At 45.5% G+C, this 19270-nt stretch overlaps 1 protein-coding gene across 3 annotated transcripts in view; it reads right to left on the reverse strand.

Moving 5' to 3' along the window:
- HIPK2 (homeodomain interacting protein kinase 2) overlaps positions 1-19270 on the reverse strand; it is a 106780-nt gene that overhangs the window by 42841 nt on the left and 44669 nt on the right. For all 3 annotated transcript variants that reach the window (XM_082255253.1, XM_082255254.1, XM_082255252.1), the window contains exon 2: positions 16680-17751. In XM_082255253.1, the coding sequence (XP_082111379.1) occupies positions 16680-17749 (1070 nt within the window). In that variant the 5' untranslated portion in view covers positions 17750-17751. The remainder of the gene's footprint in view (positions 1-16679; positions 17752-19270) is intronic.

The following is a 19270-nucleotide window of genomic DNA, read 5'->3' on the forward strand; positions in this document are numbered from 1 at the left end:
AAAGAAAGCTCTGTTTGTGGGAAAAAAAGGACGTAAATTTCGTTTGGGTACGGCGTCGCACGACCGCGCAATTGTCAGTTGAAGTCGCACAGCGCCGAATCGCAAAAAGTGGCCTGGACGGAAGACAGCAAAATCCTCCGGTGGTAAAGTGGTTAAGCAAAACTATACCCCCACAGAAGCTTATGGCTCAAAAACGCTGATAAATGCCAAAAAGCCGAATTTTTCAGCATTTTTAAGCTTTTATTAGAGTTAGTTCTGGGTTTTTTCCAGCCAGAAAACTCCCCTGCCTAAAATTGCTGATAGCAGCCTATGTGTGCATGGACACATAGGAGAACATGCTGGGGAATTTACTGGCTGCAGAAAAAAACGCCTGACGCCAAAAACAGCCGCTGTAAAAACGTCCAGTGTGCATGAGGCCTTTTCCATAGGTGATTTTAGAAAAATGCATCAAAAAAGCAACAGTTTTTATGCGTTCTTGCAGCGTTTCCAATGCATTTCAATGGGGGAGTTTGCCAAATGTGCACCAAAACTGCAGCAAGCTGCATTATTAAGGTGGGCCGAATGTGGCCCGCCAGGCCATTTCATGTGGCCCTCGCACCTCTCCTGCAGCTGCAGCACCTCTCTCATCCCTATCCCTACCTTGTTTCAGTAGTCGGCAGCAGAAAGCATTTTTAACCACTTTTAACCACTTTACCACTAGAGCATTTTGCTGTCTTACGTCTGGGCCACTTTTTGCGATTCGGCGCTGTGCGACTTTAACTGAACGACGCCGTACCCAAACGAAATTTACGTCCTTTTTTTCCCACAAACAGAGCTTTCTTTTGGTGGTGTTTGATCACCTGTGCGATTTTTACTTTTTGCGCTATAAACAAAAAAAGAGTGTTTATTTTGAAAAAATAACAATATTTTTAACATTTTTTTATATGAAATTCCCCCCAAAAAAAGATGTAAAAACCAATTTTTTTTTACATTTTTGGCCAATTTGTTTTCTGCTACCTATGTTTGGTGAAAAAAAATCGTAATAAGCGTATTTTGATTGGTTTGCGCAAAAGTTATTGCGTTTACTAACTAAGGGAAAGATTTCTGTCATTTTTGGTGTTTTTTTTAACGAGTAATGGCGGCGATCTGCGATTTTTTTTGCGGGACTGCGACATTACGGCAGACAGATCGGAGCCTTGACTGACATTTTTGACACTTTTGGGGGTACCAGTGACATTACTGCAGTAATCAGTGCTATATATATGCACTGTTACTGTAAAAATGACACTGGCAGGGAAGGGGTCAATTTTATTGGAGAGGGAGGGGTTAATGTATGCCTGGTGCTTACTGACGTGTGGGGGGGGGAGGTGACTGTGTGAGCCAGGGACAGATTGGATGTTCAGCTATGCTGAACACTCCGATCTGTCACTCCCTGTCACTTAGGAGATCCGCCCGCTCTGTTTACACAGGCGGATCTCCAAACTGGATTCCCCGACGATCGGGGCAGAGCAGCGGCGATCGCCGCCGCTCCTCACCTGGCCCGACTCCCGCTGTGAATGAAAACAGCGGGAGCGTGCCTCCAGCGGCGCGCGAGCGCCGCCTACAGGGGGAGGAGTCTAGCGACGTAGGTCTACGTCGCTAGACGATAACGAGCCACTGTGCCGCAGTAGCAGCACAGTGGCTAGTGGTTAAGGTGCCGATAATGACCGACAATGAATTCATATTCATTTAAATTCATTATAGTAATTAAAAAGTTGAATATGATACAATTATTTATAAAAAAATATTTTTATTTTTGAAACCGTCAATTTCGATTTAGGTTGCGGCCAAGTGCGATCTGAATTTTTGGATTCAGCACCAATAATTTCATTTCGGAGCACCATTAGTATGGGTTCGCTTTAAAGGTAAAGGTTCTGCTTAGGACACATGTGTCAAACACAAGGCCGAGGGCCAAATGTGGCCCTCCAAGCCATTTCATGTGGCCCTCGCACCTCTCCTGCAGCTGCAGCACCTCTCTCATCCCTACCCCCACCTCGTTTCACTAGTCAGCAGCAGAGAGGAGGACTAAACACCCCCACCAGATCCTGCATCTCTCTGTGCAGCCACAGCACCCCCTTGTCTCCTCCTCCTCCCCCTCAGCATTCAGCAGACTCTGGCAATTAATTTCAGCCCTCCTCTGTTCCTCCTCCAGCCCCTGAACTTTCTGCTTTCCAGCTCTCCCACAGTTTCTTCCGTGCAGCAGCACAAGTTAAAGGGGGTGCACGGTTATGTAAAGGAGGGTGGGGGACTCTTGACTTCTGATGGGGTGCTCTGGACATTCAGCCTTACAGATACAACCGGCCTTTTGAGGGCAACCGTGATGCTGATGGGGCCCGGGGGTGTCAGTTTGACACCCCCCGGCTTAGGAGAAGACGGCAAAGGATGCCTAACAGAAAATACTCTCTGGTGCCCCTCAATGATTTAGTTTCGCTATGTCACTGGTGCCTGACTTCAAGGCTAATCTCCACTAACTGCTATCATCTTATCCAATGACAGTGCCCTACTGGTCTCCAATGCAGCCTCATTGAACTGTGAAATTCCAAAAGGAACACAGGTCCTCTTTGATGCACAGCTCAGCTATAAGGAAAATGCTTTCCCTGCCAGAAATACGTTTTTGTTTGTTTTGGCTCTGCACCGACAGCGCAGTCACAGCCCCATTCCAGGGCGATTTCTCTTCTGTTCTGCCAGAGCGATGCAGTGCCGTGCGGCCGCTGCAGTGTTAACAAAGCTGAGAAAATGATTTTTTTTAGTCTTTTCCATGTGGGAACTTTTCCTGACCCTGTCTGTAACCGCAAAACCAGCACAGAGTAGAGGAGGAGGAGGGAGAGGGGGCGTCTAAGGGGGAACACGACTTTGTCTCTGCAAGGCGAATGCTTCCTTAATGGGGAGAAAAACACTTCCGCTATACGACGCCCTCCTCCCCCCCTGGGAGTACAATATGGGGGCAGCATAGAAACCAATTAAAAAAATGCAAATCTACTAAACATTATAAATGTATGCCAAGCAGAACCGATCCTGCAAATCCAATGACGTTAGGTTTGGACCAAGTGTTATGAATTTGGATGTCTCAAAATCTAAATTTCAGTGTTACTTTTTGACAATTTGGATTGCCAATAGGTTTCTGCATGCCAAGGACTGCTCCAAAGGCTGTTTCTGCCTTATATGTGATTCTGCTGTTCCCTGAGCACCCTTGTGCTGGCCATACACTATGTGAAAATCGGTCAAAATTCGGTCATTTGGCCAGTTAATGGGCACAAATTGGTAATCGGTTGTGACATTTTTGGACCGAAAATAAGAAGGATTTCTGCTGAACGAACAATAAATTGATAGGTTAATGTGTTTCTCATCCAAACTGTTTGCACTAGGAATATATGTGACAAAACGAACAAAAAACAGATTCATTTATGGCCATTGAACGATTTATTGGTCATCATTACATGATGGCACGCATGTTTGCTCTCACGGCCGAGTGTTTGTTTTTCGAAAATGAGTTTGAACGATTTTTTGTATAGTGTATGGCCAGCATAACCTTGAACGCAACACCAGGTCCTCCCTTCTATCCCTCATAGCATGTTTAAGAGAAATGGCTCCATCATCTCATCAGGCTGCCAGGAGCTTCCCAAACCATTCTACTAAATTTTTGCATCATTTGCAGCTCTGTAATGCCCACTTTTTTTGGTGTCTGGTTCGAATTTTAATTGACTTCAATGAGACTTTTAGTTCAAGAATTCCAAATTTTAGAGGTTCGTTCATTTTTAAAAAGTGTGGCTGAACTACAGTGTGACGGAACTTTTCAGAGGTTAGCTTCTCTTTAATGCCAAACAACGACTGGTGAAACCTGCGGCCTAATGGATTTAAAGCTAATACACTGCAGATTAGATGTGGTGGCTGCATCCATTTTATTTCTGAGTTTCGTTTCCTTAATTGGTACCCGGTGATCTTGTGAATAACACACTTCCAGTCCTTGTGTGACAACGCTCAGTCATGGTACTATATCTATGGAGAGAGTCATGGTTGTCACCCATGCTGGCCTTCGAACATGTCTTCTTCTCTTTCTTTCCATTATTTGAGGGAGGGTAAGATACGCTTAGATGTGGTGGCTGCATTCATTTTATTTCTGATTTTTGTTTTCCTTTATTGGTACCGGTGATGTTGTGAATAGCACACTTCCAATCCCTGGGTGACAACGCTCAGTCATGATACTATATCTATGGGGAGAGCCATGGTTGTCACCCATGCTGGACTTCGAACATGTCTTCTCCTCTTTCTTTCCATTATTTGAGGGTGGGTGAGATACGCTTAGATGTGGTGGCTGCATTCATTTTATTTCTGATTTTTGTTTTCCTTTATTGGTACCCGGTGATCTTGTGAATAACACACTTCCAGTCCCTGGGTGACAACGCTCAGACATGGTACTACTGTATATCTATGGAGAGAGTCATGGTTGTCACCCATGCTGGCCTTTGAACATGTCTTCTTCTCTTTCTTTCCATTATTTGAGGGAGGGTGAGATACGCTTAGATGTGGTGGCTGCATTCATTTTACTTCTGATTTTTGTTTCCTTTACTGGTACCCGGTGATCTTATAGATAACACACTTCCAGTCCCTGGGTGACAACGCTCAGACATGGTACTATATCTATGGAGAGAGTCACGGTTGTCACCCATGCTGGCCTTCGAACATGTCTTCTTCTCTTTCTTTCCATTATTTGAGGGAAAAGTTCACAGAAGGAAGATAACATTGTTTGTGCTTTCAGTCTCACAATTAAGCCTGATACAAACTATCAGTTTTTCTTCGTTCAACCCAGCAAGCGGAACGAAAAAAAAACCTGAAGATCTCAGAAGGAGATCCTGTACTAACTATCCAATGTTAGTACAACAATCTCCCTGCTGAGCTAATGTGTTCTGACAGGGTGACCCCCGCCAGAACATACTGGTCAGCCAATGGCTGAGAGCACTGATCGAATGCCAATTGGCAGGCCTTTCAGGTCATGCCTCTTCGACAGAAGCCAGATGTTTGGCCAGCTTCTGTTGGACCAGCTGCTGTACACATGGGCAGAATGAATGTCGGCTGGTTTCTATTGAACCCGCTAATACTGCCCGGTATTCCTGTGTGACGTGACTGCTGGGTTTCTTGTAAGATCAACAGGTTGCTAAAAAATAGTTTGGCCTGAAAAATGAAAACTAATGAAGCCACTGCATCCAAGGACTAGTCTTCTGCATTTTTGTTTTTGGGTTTAGATATCCAGTAACAAGCTAGTTGTTCATACATGCAGTCTTAATATAGTGAAAAATCTGTAACATCTTATCTGTATGAAGTTATCTTTAATGATAGTATCTTGTACTGTATATGAATTCCTTTTTTTATTTCACATATATTTATCTATATTTTTTCTCCACATTTACATACGGGCCAAACTGTCCAGCAAAAGTGACGGTCCCAGAGGGTGATAGAAACCATTTAACACTACCAGGGCTGCTTACAGCGATCAGCTTTTATTTCTATGGTTTACAATTTTCCCCAATAAAAATAAACCTGTTCCTATAACTGCTTCGAAAGGGTTAACTGAAGTTTGTCTTTAATTTATTTGTCACCTAAAGTAGAACTATAGGCAAAACTTTGGATAGAGAAAAGAAGGGTTATAACTCCTGTCACTTTATTTTTGTCATCCGTGTCCCATTGGAGAAATTTACCCTCACTTCCTGTCCCATACCCAAAACAGGAAGTGGGAGGAATTCCCTACAAACTAAGGGAATCCATTGGGCTCCCCCCAGGTCGCCAGAACTAGTGTCCCCATTGGAAGATTTCCCCTCTATTACTGTTCTGGGGACAACTCATAATTTGGGATTTTCTTTTACTTAAACTTTTCATGATAATAGAGAGGGCAGAAGTTTTGCCTTTAGTTATTGTTTAACTTTGACTGAAATCTATATGTCCATCTAAGACAAGGAACGATTTCACAGCAGAGCGAACAGCGCTGGCCCCCCGTAAAATGGCAGTGAACAAATAATGACTCTACTAGCAGGATCAACAGGGAATACAACGGTTACATGGGTGACTCATGGTACCACTTTACAATATTGGCTGTTGCTATTCTGAGTGCTTCTGACAGTTCATGACAGTTGGTATTTAAATACTTCCATTGTCCGTCTAAAGACAAGCTGGGTCTGCTAGCCCCAAGCAGAAAGTTCCAACCTTACTCAAGTAGACACTGAAAATAACCCATCAGTAACATCTGACTACAATCCGTGTTTAAGCTGCGTTTAAAATGGTTAAAAGTTAAAGTGTTACTAAACACACAACAGTAAAATCAGTGTGTATTTGCAGTAAAGCATGCTTGTTATACTCACAGTGGAACCTATTGGGTTAATCCTCCGCACTGTGAGAAGATTCTGTCTCCTCTGATCCTCCCCTTCTTTTACTGTCCCCAATCCATCTGCTGATAGTACAGAGCCTTGGGAGCACTCTGCACATGCTCAGTTTCGCATTAATTCCTAGAGAGTTTTTTTTTTTCCTTCTTGGGAGGGTGCATGTGATCAGCACAAGGCCAATCGGCACTGTCCAGAGAGAGGGTCAGGTTCCTGCAAGCCTCATAGGTCAGAATAGAATGAAAACTCCTCCAGCAAGCTTTAACCCAACACTCATAGAAATCACAAGACTGCTATATACTGCTGATGAGAAAAGGTATTTAGCAGTTTATATTTACTAAAATAATTGCATTTCCATGTTCTGTGTACTGTGGGAGACCAAATATTGTGAAAGCAGGGTCCTGGGTTTAGTAACACTTTAGGCTACGTTCACATGTGGGCGTAGCGGATCGCGGGCAGAATCACCGCGATTCTGCCCGCGATCCGGAAATCATTGCAAATCGCGGGACACCTGTGCATTGCCTGTTATTTGCAATGGCACCCCAAACGCTGTTCGATGTTGCCGCGATTTCCGCCTGCCAAATCGCGTAAACAAAACCGCGATTTTGTTTGCACGATATTACCGCGATTCGGCAGGCGGAAATCGCGGCAACATCGCACAGCGTTTGGGGTGCCATTGCAAATCACAGGCAACACACAGGCGTCCCGCGATTTGCAATGATTTCCGGATCGTGGGCAGAATCGCAGTGATTCTGCCCGCGATCCGCTACGCCCACATGTGAACGTAGCCTTAAAGCTATCTGTATCCATACAAACAATTGGTGTGTTTGTGTCCATATCTCCCTTCATATTTACTAGGACAATTTATTTCCTGGCCTTCAAATTAGGTTATGAGGAGCCCTGATAAGGTCTCAGTCATCCATCAGCACCTATATGATTGCTTTACTGATGTTCCTCAACCATACAATAGAGCATTCCAGTTCCGGAGGACAGGGCAAAGTCACCGACATGACTTTCATACAAGAAGATAAAGCTGCTGATCTACAAAATCATCACCTCTGCCTTTTTCTCATACTCCTCTGCTGCAGGAAGCGCAGTGTAATCACTATGGTCTAATATAAGTGCATTTACAACCCTGGACTGAGAATACAATACAATACGTGGAGGAAATGCACTTAAAGTGGTTCTAAAGCTAAAACATTTCTTTACCTTAATGCATTCCATGCATTAGGGAAAAAATTATTTACAACTTGCTACCTCCCTAAATACTTACCTGAGTCCTTAATTGATCCAGCGCTGTGTCTGACTGCATCTCTCCTCTCCCTTCTCCCTCCAATCACAGGGCCTGAGGCAGCAGTGGCATTCTATCTTGGAACCAGATACAATCCCGTATGGCTACAGCCCCAGGACCAACAAGACGTTCCCTCACCTCAGATATGGATGGGTGCAAACCTTCATGCTGAAGGGGTCCTGTCAGCAAGTCTGGAAAAGTCTGCCCTCTGATTGCCAGACCCAGGCCCGAAGAGGCTTTGAGGGGCTTGGAACCTTTATCTGAAGTCCCTGAGGGATGAAAAAACTCCTTATGGGCTGAAAAGGAAGTCTCACGCCGCCAGCGAGGCACCATGCCTTTCCCAGACCGTGGAAAGAAGGTACTCTTACCCCCCTGTCAGACTCCTAATGATGTCATCCAGGGTAGCCCCGAACAGGCAATTTAGTCAGGGCCTTCTTGAAGGTTTGATCCGCAGACCAACACTTCAGCCACAAAAAACGCCTAAACACCACTGCCGAGACAGATAGCTTAGAGACTCACAGAATCGCATCCAAAGATGCATCGCAGACAAACTGCAGAGCCTGGAACAACCCATCTGCCAGTTCACCATAGGTGGGGGGATATTGGCTGCCCCCATGGCCAGACGCAAAAGCGTCGCCCACACTGTCAGTGCCTGAGCCACCAGAGCGGAGGCCAAAACAGGCCGCAATAAGAAACCAGCCATAGTAAACATGGAACGGGCCTTAGAGATTCTGCCCACCTATTGGCCGGATTCCTAAAAGCTGGGGATACAACCACCAGTTGCCTTAATCAACCTGGAAATAGGGAAACCCACTGCCGGTAGGACCGTCCACTACCTCAGCTCTTGCTGCTATTAACCCAATGCTGTAAGGAGGGATCAGGGGGCAGGGCCAAGCTGGGTTGTGTGTGTCTATTGACACGCACAGCCTAGTTAAGGATCCAACCCTCAGGTGTGCCACCATAGCAAGCAGCTTGGTATGGGGGCAGACACAGAAGAGGAGTTGCCAACAGCACTGGCAGGGGACCCCAGAAGAGGTGGTTTGAGGCCGCTCTGTGCAATACTATAGCACAGAGCAAATACGTTTAAAGCGGTGTTCCAGCCTTTTCTGTGTTTGTTAAAAGTCAGCAGCTACAAAATGTTTAGCTGCTGACCTTTAATAAACACACACTCACCTGTCCCACGATGCAGCCGCCCGAAGCTTAGATGGCGCCGGCATCACTAGTGTGGGCACCCGGCTGTGACAGCTTGCGGCTTCACAGCCGGGTGCGCACTGCATATGCGGGAGTCACGCTGCGCATCTTGATTGGGGGGCAATCTTCTGGGACCTCTGACATTTTCCAGAAGATTGCAGAGAGGGAGGGGGAGAGGAGAACCTCCGCTCAGGGCACCGCGGCGCTCCAAGCTGAAGTGGGAGTGGATACCTGTCAAACCCCCCCTCAAAAAAATGACATGGCAAATGTGGCATGTCAGGGGGTTAGGACTACTTAAAGCAAAAGTTCCACTTTTGGGTGGAACTCTGCTTTAAGATGTTTATTTTTTTTAAATTAAAAAAAATTCCTTTAGAAATGCTTACATTTTTTTTTTTGTAACTTTACAATTCCTGATATGTTACAACATACAGTAACAGTATCATTTTTCAAAGAAGCTTCGCCTATAATCATTAAGTGTCGGTTCACACTAGGGCGACACGACTTCGGGCGAGTTATGCCGTCGCCCGTGCACTGCGACTTCATCGCGGCTTGCAACGACTTCACATAATGGAAGTCAATGCAAGTCGCTACGATGTCGCCCCGAAGTAGTACAGAAACCTTTTTCTAAGTCGGAGCGACTTGAGTCGCTCCTATTAGAACGGTTCCAATTGCACAGCATGGTCCGCTACTTGTCAGGCGACCAAGTCGCCTGACAAGTCGGAACAGTGTGAACCTGCACTCAAGGAGTTCTGAAAGGTAGAGAGTCTTTTACCTTAATACATTCTATGCAATAAGGTAAAAAAAAACCTTCTGGGTGCAGCTCCCCCCGCCCTCATTCAGCCCCCCCTTATACCTGAGCCCCATCTTGATCCAGTAATGTGCATGAGAGCAGGGACTCTCCTGGGTCAGTCTCTCCTCATTGGTTCAAACAGCAGTAAGAGCCATTGGCTCCTGCTGGTCTCAATAACAGCCAGTAAGCCAATGAGGACAGAGTGGGGGGTGGAGGGTGGGCAATTCCAAGTCACACTCCGTGTGTGAATCAGGAGGGAGCCTGCACCCATAGCAAGAGGCATGCTATTGGGGGGGGGGGGGGGGGGCACTCAGCAGGGGGGAGGAGCCAGAACCGCTGGCGGGGGACCATAAAAGAAGAGGATCAGGGCTGCTCTATACAAAACCATTACACAGAGCAGGCATTTTTTTTAAATCCAACCTTTAAAATTACTTAACCACCTTGGCGGCAATCCCGAGTGTGACTCGGGGTGGATTTTTTCTATCAGGAGCAGTATCCCCGAGTCACGCTCGGGGTGGATGTGCAGAGAGCGCAGCGGTGTTCTCTTACCTTCTCCTGGCGATCCAGCGATGATCTCTCATTGCTGTGACCGCCAGCCAAGAGTCCTGCCGCTCCTCCGTCCTCCGTCGGTGTGATTACTTCCTAGTTCCGTTCCCTGCAGCAGCAATGCTGCATGGGAGCGGAACTAGGGAGGGAAATTAAAAAAAATATATATATATGCGCATATATATATATATATATATATATATATATATATATATATATATACACCGGTATATATATATATATATATATATATATATATATATATATATATATGCACACACACACATATATATAAAATTATATTATTGATTCAATTATAATTCATGCGTTATATATATATATATATATATATATATATATATATATATATATATATATATATATATATACACACATATATCTATATATAGTATATAATGCATGAATTATAATCTAATCAATAATATAATTTTATTATATATATTATATATTAAATAATATTATTGATTCGATTATAATTCACGCGTTTGTGTTTCAAATTTATCACATCTGGGATGTCTACTAGAGTCTTGTTTTGGTCAGGTTTAAGTCAGTAATTACTAAGAATTGTAGGCCTATAATACATAACGCCAAATTTCCATGAAAACAATTGTACCGCTTTTGGTACAGAATTCCTGACATAATCATACCGCCAGGGAGGTTAAAAGGCTCCGCTCACATATAAGCATTTCGGATCGCAGGCAGGATTGCCGCGATTCTGCCCGTGAGTCTGAGCGATTTCTATGACTTGCAATGCCACCCCAAAAGCAGCGCCTTTTTGCCGCGATTGTCGCCCGACGATTCGCAGTAAAATTGCACAAACCGAATTGCGGGACGCCTGACGCCCAAAAAAAGTTCTTGTACTTCTTTTGGGCATCAGGCCTCCCGCGATTCTATTTGCGCAATTTTACAGCAATTTGTCGGGCGACAATCGCGGCGAAATTGTGGCGCGTTTGGGGCGCCATTGCAAGTCACGGGAATTGCTCGGGCGTCCCATGACTTGCAATGGTTCGGAATCGCGGGCAGGATCCGAAACGTCTATATGTGAATGGAGCCCAGTGCGGCGCAGATTGCCCCTATTGTCCAGGGCCCACTGCTCTACTGACACCGTCCATGTTTTTATAAATTATTAAATGTTTGTTTACATTTATTCATAACCGTGTGTGTGTCGGTTTGTATATATATATATATATATATATATATATATATATATATATATACACACACACTGTATATACACAAACACACACACATAGGTAAATATTACAATGACACAACAATGAGCAAAAAAAAGTATAATACAGATGTGTCAAACACAAGGCCCGCGGGCCTAAACCGGCCCTCCAGGCCTTTTTATGTGGCCCTCGCACCTCTCCTGCAGCCCTCCTCTGGTCCTTCTCCAGACCCTGCACTTTCTGCTTTCCAGCAATGCCTCCAGCTTTTTCCCAGCAGCAGCACAAGGTAAGGGGGGGTGCACTGCGGTGTAAGAGAGGGTGGGGGACTCAACCCCTGATGGTGAAGAGGCTCTTGATGACTTATGTAGGGGTTGGGATGCTCTGGACATCTAGTCTTACATATACAACTGGTCCTTGTGTGGGTAATAATAATGCTGATGCATCCTGCGATTAAATTGACTTTTACACCCCTGGTATAATACATTTTTGTTTTCTTTTTGTCTGTATTTTTTTCCTATTTTTTCTGACCAGCAGGGGGTGCAGACCACTCCGCACCGCGTTGCAGAGACTTGGGAGGAAAAAAAAAATCCCAGTTTTAGCAGACAGTCGTGATCAGGGTGCAGAAACAGGGAGATGACAATGAGAGACGGAGGGAAAAGGAGGACAAGATTTGTGCAGGCAGGAGGAGGGGGGGGGGGGGGACGCAGCGCGGCAGAGCGAGAACAGACAGAATCAAGACTCTTATTAACCTAATTAAGCTCCGCGCTAGTCTCTGCAGACATGGCGGTGTGCATCGCTCTGGCACATAACGGGTTATGCCAAATTTATCAGACAGAAAATAAAAGGATATTATCTGGTTTGACCCCCCTCCCCCCAAAAAAATAAAAAATAAAATGAACAAACTTCACATTCTATGCGTTTATATTAGGCATTGTTACTTTTTAACCTCCATTATTTAAAAAAAAAAAAAAACGTAAAAGTCCTCATAATTTAAAACATTCATACTGTCATGTTCATATCTTTAAATATAAAGTTTAATTTGCCTATATTTGGCCTTCCCTGGTTCCTCTGTCTTATCAATATGCTCCTCCCCTTAGGGGAACCTAAGGGGTTAATCCTCTGCATTGTGTATAAAGGCTGTGTGATCACGTATGCTCAGATCCTCCCCTTCTTGCATTGTCCCCATAACACGTCCTGATAGGACAGAGTTGGTGGAGTCAGGCTGCACATGCTCAGTTTGGTGTGTATTGCTAGAGAGTTTTCATTTTCTTGGGAGGAGGCATGTGATCAGCACAGGGCCAATCAACACTGTCCAGGCAGAGGGTCAGGGGTCCTGCAGCCTCATAGGACAGTCAGAGTAGAATGAAAACTCTTCTGATAGAAAGTCACAGGGCTGCTATATACTGCTGATGAGAAAAGGTATTTAGCAGTTTATATTTACTAAAATAATTGCATTTCCATGTTCTGTGTACTGTGGGAGACCAGATATAGCGATTGCAGGTTCCTGGGTTTAGTACAATGTTAATCATTATCTAAGATAAGGGATTGCCTATCACAGCCTGCTGAGTGGTATCACTTACTGGTATAACCAGTATAGCGGCTAGGAAACTTATATTGTTGTTTATAGTGTTACTAAACCCAGGAGTCTGCAATCACTATATCTGGTCTCCCACAGTACACAGAACATGGAAATGTTATTATTTTAGTAAATATATACTGCAAAATACCTTTTCTCATTGGCAGCATATAGCAGTCTTGTGACTTATATCAGTGTCTGGTTAAAGCTTTAGGAGGAGTTTTCATTCTACTCTGACTGTCCTATGAGGCTGCTGGACCCCTGACCCTCTGTCTGGACACTGCTGATTGGCCCTGTGCTGATCACATGCACAGTGGTGGAGCTAGACTTTTAAAACAGGGGTGGCAAGGTATTATTTTGGGGGGTCAATATACAAAGTGGCAGGATAAAAATAGATGGTAAGCCTGAAGGTGTGTGGGCAGTCTATATAAAGGAGATGAGAAAGGTGAAGATGGATGGTCAGGTTATGTAGAGGCAGGATGGAGGTGGATAGGCACACTACAGTATATAGGGAAAGGAAGGCAAGATGAAGTCAGGAAGACAGGTTTTGTAGGGGCAGGATGGAGGTGGATGGATATTCTATAAATGGGAGGTGGGCAGAAATGGAAAGGGTATGCGGAGGCAGAATATATTTGGGTGGGCAGGCTATATAAGGTGAAAATTGGTGGCAATGTTGCGCAGAGACAGAAAGAAGATTAGTGAACAGGGTATGTTGGTGGGAAGTCTATATAGCATTGGGTTGGCAGGCAGAATGAGGTGGAGGTGGAGGCAGGATGGACGTAGGTAGGCGGTCTATATAGGGCAGGTGGTTAGGCAGGCAGTACAGGGTGGGGTTAGGATGGATTTAGGGTTCTAGTATAGAGCTGGGTAGGTAGACAGTACAGGGTCAGGTTAGGATGGACTTGCGTAAGGAGGCAGTCATTCTGGGTGGATGAAGTATGGGGTGGGGGCAGGATAGAGTTGAGTAGGCAGGCAGTATAGAGTGGGGCCACTATGGAGATGGGTGAGAAGTCTATATAGGGCAGTTGGATAGGCAGGCAGTACAGGTTTGGTGCAGGATGGATTTAGGTTGGCAGTAGAAAGCTGGGTAGGCAGGCAGTAGGTAGGGTCAGCGTAAGATGGAGTTTGGTTGGAGGCAGTATGAAGTGGGGGCAGGGTGGAGTTTAGTAAGCAGGCATTCCTAGTGAATGCAGTCGAGTAGGCAGGCAATAAGGATGGAGTTGAGTAGGCAGGAATTATGGGGTTTTGGCAGGATGGAGCTTGGTGAGCAGTATATATAGGGCAGCTGGAGTTCAGTGACAGTGACAATCAGACTTACAACTCTTCACCGCCACCGCTCAGGTCACGTGTCAGGTCACTCCCAGTCCCGCTTCCTCTCCAGGGCATGCTGAGGCTCCTATCCTCCACGGGCTGCAGCTCCGCCCCCTCCTGACTGACATCAGCAGCAGGGAATCCCCAGCCCGCCCCCTACAGCTGTCGGCAGGGCAGCAGAAGACAGAGAGAGGAGGGAGACAGAGCCGGCGGGCGGACCAAGTTTGTGATTTGACGGCGATCAGCGCTGCACGAAAGCAAACCGATATTGTGTGTGGAATTTGGAATTGCGGACGCCCATGAGTGGGGTGGCAAGGACTTCGTCTGGGGTGGTAATTGCCACCCCAGCTAGCCCGCTGGCTCCGCCACTGCACATGCACCATCCCATGATAAAAAAAAACTCTCACTACACACCAAACTGAGCATGTGCAGAGTGACTCCAAATGCTCTGTTCTATCAGGAGATATTTTGGGAACAGTGTAAGAAGGGGAGAATCAGAGAAGACAGGATCAAACAGCCTTTTTACATAATGCAAAGGTTTAACCCCTTAGGTTCCACAGTAAGTATAGCAAGCATGCTTTACTGCATTATATAGACTAGTTTTACTGTTTTGGGTTTAGTAACACTTGAATTCATGCTTTACTGTCTCCTTTTTATGGAGGAGTGACAGATCTAGTTTAATCTTATTATGTAAACAGGAGCTCTGACATAAGACTGTTATCCAGGGCTACAAAATGGCTCAAGTCTGGGCACCAACGAAAACCAGCCATTGACAGTTCCAATCTAGGCTGGTTCAGCAGGGTCCGGCCGACATTTGAACAATGTATGGACTGCTGGTTTTACCCAAGTTGATCGATTGATCAACTTGGATACAACCAGCCTGTTGGATTTTTCATGCGATTATTGCCAGCTAATCACTGTGTGTCCTCCTGGCTGGAAACGGCTCTGCTATTTAGTGATCCCAAGTCTAGGGGAACAAGAAAGCCAGTTCTGCTTACCCAATCCTCCACTTCCAAAGGCTCTCCCTGCACTCCAAGACCATTCCCCACATCCTCTTCTCTTTGCTGTGACAGTCTCAGGTCCCCTGACATCAAGTCTAATGCAGACCCCAAAGTCCTGCATTGGATGGGAGGACACCAAGGAACCACCACTGGTTGCTGCCTGAGCAGTATCGGGTAAATAAAACCTCTAGACCTAAACGAGCATCTGAGCCTTGCAGCCTCACTAAGAAGGATTTTTACTCTCCCTAGAGTTGGACTTTAACCACTTAAGTCCCGGGAAGATTTTACCCCCATTCTGACCAGGGGGTATTTTGAGATTCGGCACTGCGTGACTTTAACGGACAATTGCGCGGTAGTGCGACGCTATACCTAAACGAATTTGATGTCCTTTTTTTCCCACAAACAGAGCTTTCTTTTGGTGGTATTTGATCCCCTGTGCGATTTTTTGATCATGCGCTATAAACAAAAAAAGTGCGACAATTTTGCAAAAATAACAATATTTTTCACTTTTTTTTATACGAAATTCCCCCCCAAAAAAATTTAAAAATCTAAATTTTTTAACATTTTGGGCCAATTTTTTTTTACCATATGTTTGGTAAATAAAAAAAAATAAAAAAAAATAAAAAATCGCAAAAAGCGTATTTTGATTGGTTTGCGCAAAAGTTATTGCGTTTACTAACTAAGGGAAAGATTTTTGTCATTTTTATTGTTTTTTTTTTAACGAGTAATGGCGGCGATCTGCGATTTTTTTTGCGGTACTGCGACATTGCGGCGAACAGATCGGACCCTTGACTGATATTTTTGACACTTTTGGGGGTACCAGTGACATTACTGCAGTAATCAGTGCTATACATATGCACTGTTACTGTAAAAATTACACTGGCAGGGAAGGGGTTAACTTTATTGGAGAAGGAGGGGTTAAGTGTGTCCCTAGGGGCGTGCTTCTAACTGTGATTGGCTGTGGCTACTAGTGTAAGAACAGAGATCAACGGTCCTACATAGTAGAACCGTGTGATCACCATTCTTACATAGGGGAGAATGACAGGCGGCTTGTTTACATTAGCCGCCTGCCTTTCTCCCTTCCCGGCGAACGATCGCGAGTGACCGGCGGACATTGGGTCCGCCAGTCACACGCACTGACTTGTTCGGGAACGAGCCGGGGCGGGCGCGCGCCTCAGCGGGCGCGCTCGCCCGCTTGCGGCTCCATAAGCCAGTGACAGGCTAGTGACGTACCGGTACGTCACTTTGCCTGGCCGGGGCTGACCGCCGCAGTATATGTACTTGCGGCGGTTGGCAAGTGGTTAAGGTTTATTTCTTACTTTTGAATAGCACTTGCCTTTAACAAAATGTCTTTAAAAAAAAGTATTTTTGTAGAATTGGAGGTAAGTACTTACCTGTAATATCTGGACTGCAGGTAGGTGGAACACACAGCTTTCGACACATGACTTGCTGAACCAAAGTCTATGACCTTCACCCTGTATGGTTGCCTGGAAGGGTCCACCAACATGATGTTCTCCGGTTTCAGGTCTGCATGGATCAGTCCCAAACTCTTGAGCTTCATGAGCGCAGTAGCCACCTGCTGTAGCACAGGCCTGATGTACTTAAGAGGCAGCGGACTGAACTTGTTCTGCTTCAGGAAGTCATACAGGTTCTGTTCCAACATCTCAAACACAAGGCAGGTGTGATTCTTGTGCTGGAAACACTCGTACGCCCTGACAAAGTTGAAGTCATCTGCGCTCTCCGTGCTGAGCCGCGCCAAGATGCTGACCTCGATCTGCCCTTGCCTGGCATAGGAGGGGTGGTTCTTTAAGATCTTGATTGCCACAATTTCATTGGTTCCCCTTTTCCAGCACTTAACCACCTGCCCGAAAGTGCCCCTGCCCAGAAACTCCAGAACCTCGTAGGTGTTGGTCATGGAGCAGAGGACCTCATGCTGCACCAGCTGGTAGTCCCCTTCGCTATTGGAGCCACTGTTCTTGGAGGTGGCTGTAGAGTTGGTGGCAGCCGTGGCCCCGCTGGCATTGTTCTGGGTCATGGGAGGGTGTTCGTCTACAATCTGGACACTGCCGTTATCTAGCTCCTCACACTTCCTCTTCAGCCCGCACTTCTGGTATGTGTCCAGAAGGCTGACAGTGCTGCGCCTCATCAGGTTGGTCTGAGGGCCACCGAGCGACTGAGCGCTCGCTGCTGCTGAAGACCCGCTGCTGGATGAGGTCACCACGATGTGACCTGCACTGGTGGGGAAGATGACGGTTTGCTCGTATGGTGCTTTAAGCAGGGAAGCGTGGGCGAGCACGGCTTGGCCAGTCGTGGAGTTGCTCTTGCCTGGGTTGTAGACCTTGCTGTGGCAGCCGTAACCAGTCATATCCCAGGTGGAGCTTGATTCCAACTTTGGCTTGTTCAAGCTACAATAGGAGCTCAACGGGAGGATGTGGGATGATAAGATTTGCAGTGGTGAGGCCATACCTGCCAAGACAAGAAGAGAAATTACGTTGGTGCCACATTTATCCAAGGTCCTATTTATGGGAGGAAACTAAAATAGAAATGTTAGAGAAGATGTAAACCCAACCGTTACAATCCCATATAATCTTTGAAGGAAATCTATAGTCGCAGCATACATTTTCATAACACAACATCATCATTAGAATAAAAATACAAACAATAGTTATACTTCATAATATCCAATATATTAATATAATATCCAATCCAATCTAATATCCAACCAATTGGATCCTATATAAAAAACTGGCCCTACTATGTATGTATGAATGTGAGTTAGGGACCTTATATTGTACGCTCCTTGAGGGCAGGGACTGATGTGAATGTGCAATGTATATGTAAAGCGCTGAGTAAATTGACAGCGCTATATAAGTACCTGAAATAAATAAAATAAATAAATATACCCAATATAAGCTTACTTTAAAACTCTCCTTTCATGTTGTAAGTTCTGCCTGTCTGCTGGCCATCTCTTTTTTCAACTTCCTGGATTCCCTGCATGCTCTCCAGCTTCTCCTTCTGCTATGTGACTACATATCCCATGATACCATGCTACCTGCAAGCAGTGATTCCTGTACTGATTCCACCTCCTGAAACTCCTCCTATCAGTACCTCTGTAGTTCAGAAGGCAGGCTCTAAGAAATGTGTGACACAGCAGTGCCTACCCACAGGGCATAGTGACAACATGGAATTTAGGGAAGTTAATAGTGGGGAGTTTCATAAAGTCAGTTTACAAGCTTCAAGAGCATTCAGATTAATAGAAGTAGGCTAAAAATACACTATATTACCAAAAGTATTAGGATGCCTGCCTCACACCCACATGAACTTTAAAGCGGTAGTATCCAGCTTTTTTTCACTTTTAACTACAGGTAAGCCTATAATAAGGCTTACCTGTAGGTACAATTAATATCTCCTATACCAGCACAGTTTAGGAGATATTTGCAGTGCAGCTTCAGCTTCCCTTGCCGGAAGCTTGCCGGAAAATGACTCCCACGTGCATGACGTCATCGCGGCTCCGGCCAATCACAGCGCCGGATACGCCGAACCCGGAAGAGACGCCATGGGATCATGTCAGCGCCCGCAGTGGTGTGCCCGGGGGTCCGTGTCGGGGCTTCGTTCTAAGGTTAGTAATTCATAATGAGCTAGTATGCGATGCATACTAGCTCATTATGCCTTTATCTTGCAGGTTTTTTTTTATTTATTTTGGGTTTACAACCGCTTTAATGGCACCCCAGTCTTAGTCTGTAGGGTTCAATAGTGAATTGGCCCAGCCTTTGCAGCTATAACAGCTTCAACTCTTCTGAGAAGGCTGTCCACAAGTTTTAGGAGTGTGTCTATGGGAATGTTTGACCATTCTTCCAGAAGCGCTTTTGTAAGGCACTGATGTGGACGAGAAGGCCTGGCTCGCAGTCTCCACTCTAATTCATCCCAAAGGTGTTCTATCGGGATGAGGTCAGGACTCTGTGCAGGTCAGTCAAGTTCCTCCACC

The sequence above is a fragment of the Pelophylax lessonae genome, assembly GCF_965119305.1.
Source record: "Pelophylax lessonae genome assembly, chromosome: 4".
In the NCBI taxonomy this organism is placed as follows: domain Eukaryota; kingdom Metazoa; phylum Chordata; class Amphibia; order Anura; family Ranidae; genus Pelophylax; species Pelophylax lessonae.